We start from the raw sequence: 14307 nt of genomic DNA on the forward strand, positions 1-14307 counted from the left end.
TATATCTGGTGTGTGTGTGTGTGTGTGTGTGTGTGTGTGCAGTGTATGTATATTTACAATGCTTTTATACACCAACAAGCTTTACAAAATTGTTTTCTCATTTTTACTATCTTATATTTTGTAGCATTTCCTAAAAGTTTCATTTGATAGATCACTTCCTTCAAGAGTATTTTCAAAGAGGATCTTGATACTGCTGAGACCTTGAAGGTCTGAGAATATATTTGTTGTACCCTCACATTTAAGCAATAGCTTAGCTGAATATAGCTTAGATTCAAAGTTCTGTTTTCAATATTTTAAAAATATTTATTATTTTCCTGTTTCTAATGTTGCTCCTGAGAAGTCTGACATTCTGATTCATTCTCTTTGTGGGTGAGCTGCTTTTCTTAGAATTTTCTCTTTGTCTTTGGAGTTCTTAAATTTCATTAAAATATCACTAAGTATTCATTTTTTCTATATCAGCCCTATTTATCCCCACTCCCCATATACCCTTCCAATATCAGTCTTTCTTTGGAGGTTCTCACTTGTTTTTTTCATATATCATCTTCCCTCCATTAACTTTTTCTCTCCTGCTAGGACTCATATTATATAAATGCTGTCTTTTCTATGTCTAGCTTCATTAATCTGTATATTTTTTCATTTCTTTTTCATTCTCAATGTCTTCTGGAAAAGTTTCTTGACCTGATCTTGGGTTATGTTCATTTTGCTATTTATATCATCTAGTGAGTTTATTTCAATTGTGTATTGAATATTCAGTAATCCTGCTTGGTTCTTCATAATTGTTTGTTTCTGCAGTATCAATATCCTCTTTGGGGGCTTCCCTGGTGGCGCAGTGGTTGAGAGTCCACCTGCCGATGCAGGGGATGAGGGTTCGTGCCCTGGTCTGGGAGGATCCCATGTGCCACGGAGCGGCTGGGCCCGTGAGCCATGGCCGCTGAGCCTGCGCGTCCGGAGCCTGTGCTCCGCAACGGGAGAGGCCACAACGGTGAGAGGCCCGCGTAGAGCAAAAAAGAAAAAAATATCCTCTTTGGGAACATTTATTTGGCCTGTATTCTATTAATTCTTGTCATCTAGAGTAAGTTATTCAATTTATTGTCTTCCTAATTGTCTAGTTATTTTTCCCTGTGAGGTCATTTTCCTTTACGAGTATCAGTTATCTTGGTGGGTAATGGAAGGAGAAAGGGGTGGGAGGAGTCAAGACCCACCTTTAGCTTGTACAACTCCTGGTGAGTGAGAGGGTCCAACTTTGCATATCTTTATATCTATTGCTCTCATCAGAGGGCTTTGCCCCTTAGTGAAGGTCTCTGTACCCTAGGCTTTGTTCTTTTTTTATTTATTTATTTTTGGCTGCTTTGGGTCATTGTTGCTGTGCGCGGGCTTTCTCTAGTTGCAGCGAGTGGGGGCTACCTCCATTGCGGTGCGCGGGCTTCTCATTGTGGTGGCTTCTCTTGTTGTGGAGCGCGGGCTCTAGGTGCGCAGGCTTCAGTAGTTGTGGCACACGGGCTCAGTAGTTGTGGCATGCGGGCTCTAGAGCAGAGGCTCTGTAGTTGTGGCGCATGGGCTTAGTTGCTCTGAGGCATGTGGGATCTTCCCCGGACCAGAGATTGAACCCGTGTCCCTTGCATTGGCAGGAGGATTCTTAACCATTGCACCACCAGGGAAGTCCCCTTAGGCTTTGTTCTTTTCTAAGAATGTATTTGTCTAGCCCCCTGGGTGAAAAGAAAGCCTATGAGGAAAGGTAGGAGGAAACCCTTAGGTGTTTGTTGGCTGAGCCAGCAGTTGCTGGTTTTTTTACCCTACATCCCAGTAGTGTAACCCTACGAACTTGCTTTCTGGTATTGTAGAGGGATGATGGGGAAGGCAGTGATCTACTCTAGGCAATGTAGTGGATAGAAAAGAGCCCAACTCAAAATTTCTCCCCAAATCTCCATGTTGGAAGCCAGGCCCTCCTTTGTCTAGGGCTACTATTTCCCTTCTTTATCAAACCATAACCATCTTCTGACTCTCCAGGGGTTTCTGCTGGTTTCATTTTCTTTCTTTCTTTTTTTTTTTTTTGCCCGTTCATTTCTTATTTCTGAGGCATCTTTGGGCTTGAGTTGGGTGGGGGAGGTAGACTGTGCCACTTTGCCATCATATCAGGGATCATTTTGTGATAGCCTACCTCAGTGTTTGTTGAAGCTTTGTGTTTCAAGTAATTTAGAGCAGAAGATATTCTTTCTTGAGTGGTTATGGTAGTAGTCTGGAAATGAAGATGTTTAACCTGAAGAACTACAGGCAGAATATAAAAGTATAGGTTGGACAAAGCAATGTATATACATGAAAGAAAGCAAAATAGGCATTTTACTGAAACATTGAAGTTTACTTTCAACATGCTTGTGTTTAATTTTATAGTCACTTGGGAATCTTCTTAAACCTGGAAACAAGACGAGAAAATTAATCTTATTACAAATTGCTCTTGAACACATTTGTGGGAAAACAGATGATTCACAGGGAAATTAAGAGTGCCACCAGAACTCACAAAGTCAAACTAGTAAAATCAGTATGTAATCCATATTTATAAAAGTCACCTTCACAAGGCAGAATGTCTCCCAGGACCAAAATCAGGAAGAGCAGGGCCTGGCAATAGTTTATACTTATTAGACAGTATTCTTACACCTGAAGTTAGAAAACAGCCTAAATATTGACAATGGTTGTTATTTCTGGGCATGGACTTGTCTGTATTTTCCAAATTTTTTATGATGAACATTCATTACTTTTGTAATTGGAAAAAATTATTCTAATGGAATTTTCAAAGCAAAATCATCATATAAATATACAAACTTGTACAAGGATATTTGCTGCAGCATTGCTTGGAATGTTGAAAAAGATCCAAATTTCTATCAGGAGAACCGTTCAATAAATTATGATAGATTTTTATAAGAAATATCATGCAAACAATAAAGATGATGATATAAGTCTATATTAATATAGAAAATTTTCAAAGATTTACTGTTAAGTGAAACAAAGTAGGTTAAAAGACATGTCTGAAATGAGCCCATTTTGCAACCAAAAAGTAAGTGCACAGAAAGTTTTTGAAAAATATATGCAAAAAGTTACTACTCAATCTTAACAGCAAGTAAAAAGTTGAACAAAGTGAAAAATCAACGACTCTTCTTTGATTCTTCAGAGAAGTGAGGTCACAGGGCAAACCATTGCCCCCAAAATTGGAGAGACAGACAGATGATATAGAGAATTACTACTTAACTAGAACAGAAACTCATGAGCAGAAACTTCTGCAGGAACCAGTGCCTGGTAAAAAACCTAAACTGTAATTGATGAATTGCTGGAGGCTCAGTATAAACAAGTCTGAGAGTTAAAAGCTCCAGGGGACCTAGTCAAAGGGACCATCAGAAACTCTACTAGTTCCTGACAGTGAAGATTGGAGAAAAATCCCCTCATGTTTACCCCAGAGGAAGGGGGAAAGTAACCATTCTGAAATACAGCAGAGCATTCTGTTCTTCTTAACAAACCTGCCCTCAGGAGAAACTATTTTACCAGAGTCTAACATGCTGGGGTTTTATCAGGGCCTAACCTACTTGGAGGAAGGGAAATACTCAACTCCAGTCAGCTCTAGCCATCCTGTCCCATCTAAAGTGGAGTGGGAGTCATGGGTACTGAGAAGCACTGGTAAAGTTCATAGTCCAGAGACATAGGCTCTCCAAAAGACTGAGACCTAATCGTAGAACTATAAAATGTTTCCCCTTCTCCCATACTTCACCACACCACTAAAAGCCTATTTACCAGAGTTTCTTTCACCTAGTATATGATGTCTGGATTTTAATTAAAAAATTACAAGGCACACTAAAAGGCAAAAAATACAGTTTGAAGAGGCTGAACACGCATCAGAATCAGAGTCAGATATGGTAGTGATGTTGTAATTATGATAATTATAATCATAATTAACTGTGATTAATATGCTAAGGACTGATGAAAAAGTAGATAGCATGCAGGAACATTGGATAATATGAATTTTCTTCAAAGAAGAACTCTCAAGAGAAATTTTAAAATATTTTGAACTAAATGAAAATGAAAATACAAACTTATCAAAATTTGTGGGATGCAGCAAAAGCGGTGTGCTTAGAGGGAAACTTATAGCATTGAATGCACATGTTAGGAAAGAAAAAAATCTTAAATCAATAACCTAAGCTTCCACCTTGGGAAACTAAAAAAAGAGGAGCAAACTAAATCCAAAATAAGCAGAAGAAAAGAAGTAATAAAAATTAGAGCAGAGGGCTTCCCTGGTGGCGCAGTGGTTGAGAGTCCGCCTGCCGATGCAGGGGACACGGGTTCGTGCCCCAGTCCGGGAGGATCCCACGTGCTGTGAAGCGGCTGGGCCCGTGAACCATGGCCGCTGAGCCTGCGCGTCCGGAGCCTGTGCTCCGTCCGCAATGGGAGAGGCCACAACAGTGAGAGGCCCGCATACCGCAAAAAAAAAAAAAAAAAAAAAAAAATTAAAGCAGAAATCAATAGAGAAAATCAACAGATTTAACTGGGCATCTTGCTCATCCCTCAACCATGAGTTTATGTTGTTTAGAGTTACATATACAGTTAAGTATAAAGCCAAATGTGTAGAAATATTAACAGCAAATTCAGTATAGTGGTTTCTATGGAGCAAGAAGGAGAAAAATGTCATTGGTCAGGGGTACACAGAGGAATTCACTCTTATGTGTGTTTGTATTATGTATTTTTAATTTTTTTTTTTTTTTTTTTTTTTTTTTGCTGTACGCGGGCCTCTCACTGTTGTGGCCTCTCCCGTTGCAGAGCACAGGCTCCGGACGCACAGGCTCAGCGGCCATGGCTCACGGGCCCAGCCGCTCCGCGGCATATGGGATCCTCCCAGACCGGGGCACGAACCCGTATCCCCTGCATCGGCAGGCGGACTCTCAACCACTGCGCCACCAGGGAGGCCCTGTATTTTTAATTTTTGCTTTTTGGGTTTTTCCTTTTTTTTAAATTTATTAAATTTATTTATTTTTGGCTGCGTTGGGTCTTTGTTGCTGCACACAGGCTTTCTCTAGTTGCGGCGAGTGGGGGCTACTCTGCGTTACAGTGCGCTGGCTTCTCGCTGCAGTGGCTTCTCTTGTTGCGGAGCATGGGCCCTAGGTGCGCGGGCTTCAGTAGTAGTGGCTCGCAGGCTTAGTTGCTCCAGGGCATGTGGGATCCTCTCGGACCAGGGCTCGAACCCGTGTCCTCTGCATTGGCAGGCAGATTCCTAACCACTGCACCACCAGGGAAGCCCTTTCCTTTTTTTTTTTTTTTTTTTTTTTTTTTTTGCGGTACGCGGGCCTCTCACTGTTGTGGCCTCTCCTGCTGCGGAGCACAGGCTCCAGACGCGCAGGCTCAGCGGCCATGGCTCACGTCCGCGGCATGCGGGATCCTCCCAGACCAGGGCACGAACCTGTGTCCCCTGAATCGGCAGGCGGACTCTCAACCACTGCGCCACCAGGGAAGCCCCTCCTTTCTTTTTTAAAGAACATGTTTTATTTCTTTTTCTTTCTTTCTTTCTTTATTTATTTATTTAGGCCACGTCTCACGGCATGTGGGATCTTAGTTCCCCAACCAGGGATCGAACCTGCACCCCCTGCAGTGGAAGTGCAGAACCTTAACCATTGGACCACCAGGAAAGTCCCGGCATGTTTTATTTCTTAAGCTTAGTGTTGCATTTGCAGATTTTTGAATATTACTGTGCTTTTTGCTGTCTGAAATATTGATAATAAATATCTTTAAAATATTCTGTAGCCCTCTAGATAAAGTCCAAGGAACCTAATATGGATTACAAACACCTTCATGGTTTCTCTGACCCTACTTACCTCTCTAATCTTGCCACTTCCAGTTTGTACACAGTGGTCTGACCAGGCTGACCAATTTTCCTCAAAAGACCTGCAAGCCTTTGCCATTCCTTCTCTCCAGCACAGCCAGCCCTCCTCCCCTTTTCACCCATCTTCCTCTTGTTATTAAATCTTCGCTTAATTGTCCATAGCTTTAGGAAAACTTCTCTGACACTCTGTGTGGGTTGAATACTTCTTTGTAATTCCAAAACATTAAGTACTTTCACCATCTCTTACCACTTACTTACACCATATTGGAATTGTTGATTTACTTCTCTGTAGCTCCCATTTGAATATAAAAGTATAGAAACTGTCTCATTTATCTTAACATCCTGGCCTCTGCCTAGTACCTGGCAGTAATAGGCCCTCAGTAAATATTCTTCTAGGAGTCAATTAGTTAGTTAATGATGGGCTGGTTTACTTAACATTCTTTTTTTTTTAATTGTATTTATTGTATTTATTTTATTTTTGGCTGCGTTGGGTCTTTTGTTGCTGCATGTGGGCTTTTCTGTAGCTGTGGCGAGCAGGGGCTATTCTTTGCTGCAGTGTGCAGGACTCCCTTTGCGGTGGCTTCTCTTGTTGCAGAGCACGGGCTCTATGCCTGCAGGCTTCAGTAGTTGTGGCACGTGTGCTCAGTAGTTGTGGTTCATGGGCTGTAGAGCACAGGCTCAGTAGTTGTGGTGCACGGGCTTAGCTGCTCTGCGGCATGTGGGATCCTCCCGGACCAGGGCTTGAACCTGTGTCCCCTGAACTGACAGGCAGATTCTTAACCACAGAGCCACCAGGGAAGCCCTACTTAACATTCTTGAGGCATGCTATAATTTAATGTGAACCCTGTTTAATAATCAGTATTTAGTTGGAATCATAAATTTTAACCATCCCATAGTGTGGTTAGAAATAATTACCTGGAAAACAGAAACAAAAATAAAAACAAACAAAACCCAAAACAGAAATAATTACCTGGAATAAAGTTCTCTTCAGTCATTCGTATATATCAAAGTTTGGGTTAAACTAGGTCTTGCTTTTGTTTTTTAGGATTAGCTAATAGTAGGTGTTCATCAGATTGTACAAACCATTCTTAGGCAAATGTGGTAAAGTTCTTAAAGTTGCTTTTTATTTTTATAAATTCAAATTTGATGAGTATAATAGGATTACTCTAATGGATGGTAAGTAAGTACTGATACCACTTGCATTTAATGAACCTAATAAAAATGCCATTGTTACTTATATTTTCTTCTTAGCCTGCTCTTTTGCTTCATTTTCCTTAGAGTCCATGTGCTGCTAACTAAAGATTGTGATTTACGAACAGCTCCTAACCCCGTATGTAAAAAAACATACTTTAAAAAAATATATATATATATATTTATTTATTTGGCTGTTTCGGGTCTTCGTTGCAGCACACGGGCTCTTCATTGCAGCTCGCAGGCTTCTCTCTAGTTGTGGCGTGCGGGTCTTTTTCTCCCTCTAGTGGGCTCTGTAGTCTGCGGCTCATGGGCTCTCTGGTTGAGGCACTCAAGCTCAGTAGTTGTGGCGCACAGGCTTAGTTGCCCTGCAGCATGTGGGATCTTAGTTCCCTGACCAGGGATCAAACCCGCATCCCCTGCATTGGAAGGCGGATTCTTTACCACTGGACCACCAGGAAGATATAATATTGTTTTATATCTTAATAATACAACTTTCCTTTTCAAACAAAAGTTATATGCCAAAATGTTAGCAGCAGTATTATCCCTGAATGGTGGGGGTCCAAAGTAATTTTTAAATTTTCTTTGTTATACTTTCTTATGCTTTATATATTTTTGAAATATTTATGTAAAAATATATCAAATTAGGGCCTCCCTGGTGGCGCAGTGGTTGAGAGTCCGCCTGCCGATGCAGGGGATACGGGTTCGTGCCCCGGTCTGGGAGGATCCCATATGCCGCGGAGCGGCTGGGCCCGTGAGCCATGGCCGCTGGGCCTGCGCGTCCGGAGCCTGTGCTCCGCAACGGGAGAGGCCACAACAGTGAGAGGCCCGCATACCGCAAAAAGAAAAAAAAAAAAAAAAAAAAAAATATATCAAATTATACTTGGAAAAAAGCAATTCCCTGTTTAAAAAAAAACCTTTAAGATATATTTAAATTATTTAGGAAAAAGACTTTAAGTGGAATGGCAGATGGTCAGCATGGAAACAAGAAGCATGGGGTCACAGAAGAGTCTCCGGAGAAGCAGCATGCTGCGTAGCCAGCATAACTGTCCAGGTTGTTGGTCAGGTACATTCTTATGGTGGAGATGAATCCACATCATAATCTTATGTCACAACCATTGATATCACATAAACAGCTGCTTCTGCCCTGATGCTGTATTTGCCAGACAACTTTCTAATTTCTGATTTATGTACTAAGTAGTTTTTCCCCCTTTAGGGAAAATGCTCTAATAAGCCAAGGCAAACATCTGAACCATTTCCTTATTTTCAAGTGTGCAAGCCCCCTGCTAGGACCAGCCCTTGGAAAAAATAAAGAATTATGACATAGCACACTAGGGACTTCCCTGGTGGCACAGTGGTTAAGACTCCGCACTCCCAATGCAGGGGGCCCGGGTTCAATACCTGGTCAGGGAACTAGATCCCACATGCATGCCACAACTAAGAGTTCTCACGCCACAACAAAGGAGCTGACAAGCTGCAACTAAGGAGCCCGCCTGCCGCAACTAAGACTTGGTGCAGCCAAATAAATAAATAAATAAATATTTTTTTTAAAAAAGAATGAATGACATATCACACTTGTGCCAGCTTTCTCTACCCATCTTTTAAAGATTTGAATAGTGAAAGACAGAAAGGCACGTGTACGTGTTTGCTTATGTGTGACACACAGAAAGTGGCAGGGACATAGGGTGAATGACAGAAACAGCAAATCCAGTCATTCTGAGTGACTCTAACCTTTGTCTACTGTATGGTAAGTAAGAATTTTCACATCAGATGGTCTTTATCTCAGTGAGAGAGATATTTAAACCATTTAGCTTAAGGTAAATTTCAGGTATCTTTAGTGTGGCATGTAGAACTTGTTTGAAATTCTGGTTCTGCTTCAGCTTCCTATTCTTTAAAATGCTCACTCTCTTTACCTCATCAGGATGGCTGTGAGGTTTAAATTTGATATTAGATTCACTGGTTGTGAAAAGCACCACATTGTGAAGTGTTATTGTTATTACTGTTACTTAACAGGTAATAGTACTTCCCTCAATAAAAATTGCACCAGATAGCCTGCAGTTTCCAAAGCTTCCTCTGCCCTAAGAGAGTCCTGTTGGAACTGTTCTTTTGGGAATTCCCAGTGGTTAGGACTCAGCACTTTCACTGCCAGGGCCCGGGTTCAATCCCTGGTCAGGGAACTAAAATCCCACAAGCTGTACAGTGCAGCCAATAAATAAATAAATATTTTAAAAAATATTTTTTAAAAAAGGAAACTGTTCTTTTGAGAGTTGCTGTCTTTTGTAATTCCTCAGTATTTTATCACCCCCTACTTTGATTATTACCTCTTTGGAGAAAGAAACATAGATTTATTCATTCATTCAACATTGAACTTTTTTGGATATCTCTAATGGGTCAAAATGTCAGATCTCCTGGGATACAAAGAGACAGATGCATAAACAGATCATTATAATACATGTGGTAAATACAATGATAGAGTAATAATCTTAGGATATTATGGGAGTTTGGGGAAATGGCACATAAGGGCAATAGGGAAGATTAGGAAAAGCTTTCCTCAGGGGTAAAAAAGTATAAACTGATTAAGTCAGTAATATTTTGTGCTGCAAGTAACAGAATCCCTACCCTCTTGCACTGTTGGTGGGAATGTAAATTGATACAGCCACTATACAGAAGAGTATGGAGGTTCCTTAAAAAACTAAAATCAGAACTACCATGCAACCCAGCAGTCCCATTACTGGGCATATACCCTGAGAAAACCATAATTCAAAAAGAGTCATGTACCACAGTGTTCACTGCAGCTCTGTTTGCAATAGCCAGGACATGGAAGCAACCTAAATGTCCATCGACAGATGAATGGATAAAGAAGATGTGGCACATATATACAGTGGAATATTACTCAGCCATAAAAAGAAATGAAATTTAGTTATTTGTAGTGAGGTGGATGGACCTAGAGTCTGTCATACAGAGTGAAGTAAATCAGAAAGAGAAAAACAAATACCGTATGCTAACACGTATATATGGAATCTAAAAAAAAAAAAAAAAGGTTCTGAAGAACCTAGGGGCAGGACAGGAATAGAGATGCAGATGTAGAGAATGGACTTGAGGACACAGGGAGGGGGAAGGGTAAGCTGGGATGAAGTGAGAGAGTGGCATGGACATATATACACTACCAAATGTAAAATAGATAGCTAGTGGGAAGTAGCCGCATAGCACAAGGAGATCAGCTCGTGCTTTGTGACCACCTAGAGGGGTGGGATAGGGAGGGTGGGAGGGAGATACAAGAGAGAGGAGATATGGGAACATATGTATATGTATAGCTGATTCACTTTGTTATACATCAGAAACTAACACACCGTTGTAAAGCAATTATACTCCAATAAAGATGTTAAAAAAAAAAGTAACAGAATCCCTGACTAAGGATGGTTGAAACTAAAAAGTCATTTATTGCTCACTTAACAAAAAGGCCAGAGGCAGGTGTACTCAGGGTTGTTCCAGCAACTTAATGTTATCAAAGATAGGGTTTCATTTATCTTCCTCCTCTGTAATTCTTGGTGTATTGTCTTTTTGTCCTGTGGTTATCACCTCAGGGTTGCCAAAGATGACAATAGCTCCAAGCATCACATGACACATCAAGGCAGGAAGATAAATTTTAGTTCTAGTCACCTCTGTTGGAAACAGGAAGAAAAGGTACTGGGGAGTAGGGAGGTTTTTGTTTTTATATGCTTTTAATTAAAAAAAATCATTTATTTATTTGGCTGCCTTGGGTCTTAGTTGCGGCACATAGGATCTTCGTTGTGGTGCACGGGCCTCTCTCTAGTTGTGGCACGTGGGCTCCAGAGCATGTGGGCCTAGTTGCCCCAAGGCATGTGGGATCTTAGTTCCCCGACCAGGGATGGAACCCACATCCCCTGCATTGGAAGGCAGAACCTTAACCACTGGACCACCAGGGAAGTTCCTATATTTTAAATTTTTTTTTTAAATTTTTATGAGATAAAGTAAAAGAAGAAATATGTTATCGGCCCTGGATTTTTGCACACAGTGTTCCTTCTGCCTGGCATCCATGGTCTCTTGAACCCTTTCCACATATTATATCTCAGTGCCTCATTTTAGTACCTGGCACATAGGAAGTAGTAAATATTTTTGAAAGGAAAGCAGGCAGAGCAAAAATAGAGGCAGTTGAACACAACAGGCAGCTAATCTCCTTAAAACATATTGTCTAGGGGCTTCCCTGGTGGCACAGTGGTTAAGAATCCGTCTGCCAATGCAGGGGTCACGGGTTCAAGCCCTGGTCCAGAAAGATCCCACATACCACGGAGCAACTAAGCCCATGGGCCACAACTACTGAGTCTGTGCTCTAGAGTTGTGGCTCTGTGAGCCACAACTAGTGTGCCCATGTGCCACAACTACTGAAACCTGCGTACCTAGAGCCCATGCTCCTAAACAAGAGAAGCCACCACAATGAGAAGCCTGCACACCCCATCAAAGAGTAACCCCTGCTCGCCACAACTGGAGAAAGCAGGTGTGCAGCAACGAAGACCCAACGCAGCCAAAAATAAATAAATAAATCAATTAATTAAAAAAAAACATATTGTCTAAAATCAGGGGAGGTAAGTAATAAGGCAATTAAATACAGAATGGTAAGTGCTAAGATAGTATTAATTATAAGATGCTATGGGAGAACACAGGAGTCAGAGAAGACAGCTCGGAAAGAGATTAGGGACTTCCCCGGTGATCCAGTGGTTAAGACTCTGTGCTTCTAATGCAGGAGGCGGGTGTTCCATCCCTGGTCAGGGAACTAGGATCCCACATGCCCTGCGGCATGGGCAAAAAAAAAAAAAAAAAGTTGAGAAAAAAAAAAAGAAAGAGTGATTGTTTAAACTGAGATCCAAAGGATGGTAGAAATAACCAAACCCAGAGGGAAAAAAGTCTCTTGGTTTGGGCTATAATTGCCACAAAGTAAAAAAATATATAATCCTCTTTGAGGGAGAAAGACCTTGAAGAGATTCTAGGGAGAAAAAAAGAGGGGGAGGATGGCAAATAATAACGGATCATATAGTGCCCATTATTACTAATTAAAGGTGTCTTAAAAATAGGTTTAGTGAAAAATAGAAAAAAATCCAAGTCTTCAATTCTTCTATTTCCTATAATGTCTTATTAAAGTTTTTCACTGTTTTCAGCATCTCCTACTCTGAAAGTTTTCAAACATCTAACTCTATAACTCAGAAACTCCTAATACATATTTTGTATCTAATATCATGTAAAAATGGAAGTTTTGGCAAAGCACAATAGAAGGGTTGCCAGATTAAATACAGGGTGCCTAGTCAAATTTGAACTTCAGATAAATAATAAATAATTTTTTACAATTACATGGACCATACTTATACTAAATCATTTGCTGTTTATCTGAAATTAAAATTTAACTGGGTGCCCTACCTTTTTATTTGCTGAATCTGCAACCCTAACAATGGATACCAAATTCCAAAGAGAAGTGCTAGACTAGGATTTACAAAGAAATTAACTCTTAATCTTTTAACTCACTTTGAGGGTATGAGGTGGTCAAGGAGAAGAGGATTTTTTTTTTTTTTTTCTTTTTTTGCGGTATGCGGGCCTCTCACTGTTGTGGCCTCTCCCGTTGCGGAGCACAGGCTCCGGATGTGCAGGCCCAGCGGCCATGGCTCACGGGCCCAGCCGCTCCGCGGCATATGGGATCCTCCCAGACCGGGGCACGAACCCGTATCCCCTGCATCGGCAGGCGGACTCTCAACCACTGCGCCACCAGGGAGGCCCCAGGAGAAGAGGATTTTGAGAATGCTTCTACCCTTCCTCCACTCCAAGAACTTAACACAAGTCTCCAATTTGGAGGCCCAGTAGACAAGGGCCTGATTCCATACCCGAAAAAAAACCATACCTGACTGATTGGCTAGCTGCTCTAATGGCAGAAACAAAGAAAAAGCTGCTGCGTTGGGATAGGCCTTCAGCCTCAGAGTTTATCTGGACAAAGAAGGCTCAAGTGTTTCCTTATAGACTAGATGAGGGCCACACATACATATATACCCAGGAGAGATGACATAGGGCTGTCATGTATTCTGTCCAGGAGAACTGCCTAAATATGCAAACACATCTCAGCAGAGAGAAGCTGGGGGTATCACAAATGCAAACAACCAGTTGAAATAGAAATGTACCTGCCATGATGAAGAAATCTGCAGGGAATTCCCTGGCGGCCCAGTGGTTAGGACTCCACACTCTCACTGCCAAGGGCCTGGGTTCCATCCCTGGTCGGGGAACTAAGATCCCACAAGCCGTGGGGTGTGGCCAAAAAGAAAACAACATGCAGAAGAAATCTGCAGATGAGTGATCTCCAGTGATGATGATCACCAAGGAACTCACCAAGTACTCCCATGAAAGAGTCATCTTCAAAAATCTGTTACATCCAGGAAGCAATGATGTGAGAAAATGCAACAGTGGTAGTCAGTAAGAACTTTCTCTTTCCCTTTCCCTTTCCCTCTCCTCCCTTCTCAGAACTGTAATCTATAAGAGGTCCAATACTAGCAAGCTGGAAAAGTTGGAACAAAAGCAGTAGGCCACAAAAGAGAAAATAAGCTGTTCATGTCCTTCTTCCCTGACTGTTAAGTTGCAATAGTCTAAGCTGGAAGAGAGGAGAACTTTAAAACAAAATTAAAGCTTTATTATACATGGTTCTGGACATTTTAATTACCGACTAGATAAACTTACATTATTAAAAAGTTACCAGAAATGGGGACTTCCCTGGTGGTCCAGTGGTAAAGAATCCATCTTCCAATGCAGGGGACACAAGTTTGATCCCTGGTCGGGGAATTAAGATCCCACATGCTGTGGGGCAACTGAGCATGCACACCACAACTACTGAGCCTGAGTGCCTCAACTAGAGAGGCCGTGTGCCCGCAAACTACAGAGCCCACGCTCTCTGGAGCCCACACGCCCCAGCAAAAGATCCCGCATGCCACAACGAAGATCCCACCTGCCGCAACTAAGAATAAATATTCGCGATGCAACCAAGAATAAAATAAATAAATAAAATAAATATTAAAAAAATACTATATAAAAAAAAAGTTACCAGAAATGTCATGGAACCATCTAGGTTTTCATTTAGAGGTAGGGTAAGAACTAGCTTCACTGAATAAATGTAAAGGGATATAAAATCACTTGGGAAAATACCTTAGCCATTTCTTATAAAGTAAATATACACTTATCATACAACCCAGCAATCCCACACCTGGGTATTTTTC

General features: G+C 41.3%; 1 protein-coding gene across 1 annotated transcript in view; it reads right to left on the minus strand.

Moving 5' to 3' along the window:
• Nucleotides 1-2388: 2388 nt before the first annotated feature.
• The window catches only part of FAM186A (family with sequence similarity 186 member A), a gene marked incomplete at both ends in the record, with an annotated part of 98181 nt that continues 86262 nt past the window's right edge, over nucleotides 2389-14307 (minus strand). Inside the window, 1 exon segment of the mRNA XM_082635309.1 lies at nucleotides 2389-2410. Within this exon segment, the coding sequence (XP_082491435.1) occupies nucleotides 2389-2410 (22 nt within the window).

The sequence above is a fragment of the Mesoplodon mirus genome (assembly GCF_964341445.2).
Source record: "Mesoplodon mirus genome assembly, chromosome: 11".
NCBI lineage: Eukaryota > Metazoa > Chordata > Mammalia > Artiodactyla > Ziphiidae > Mesoplodon > Mesoplodon mirus.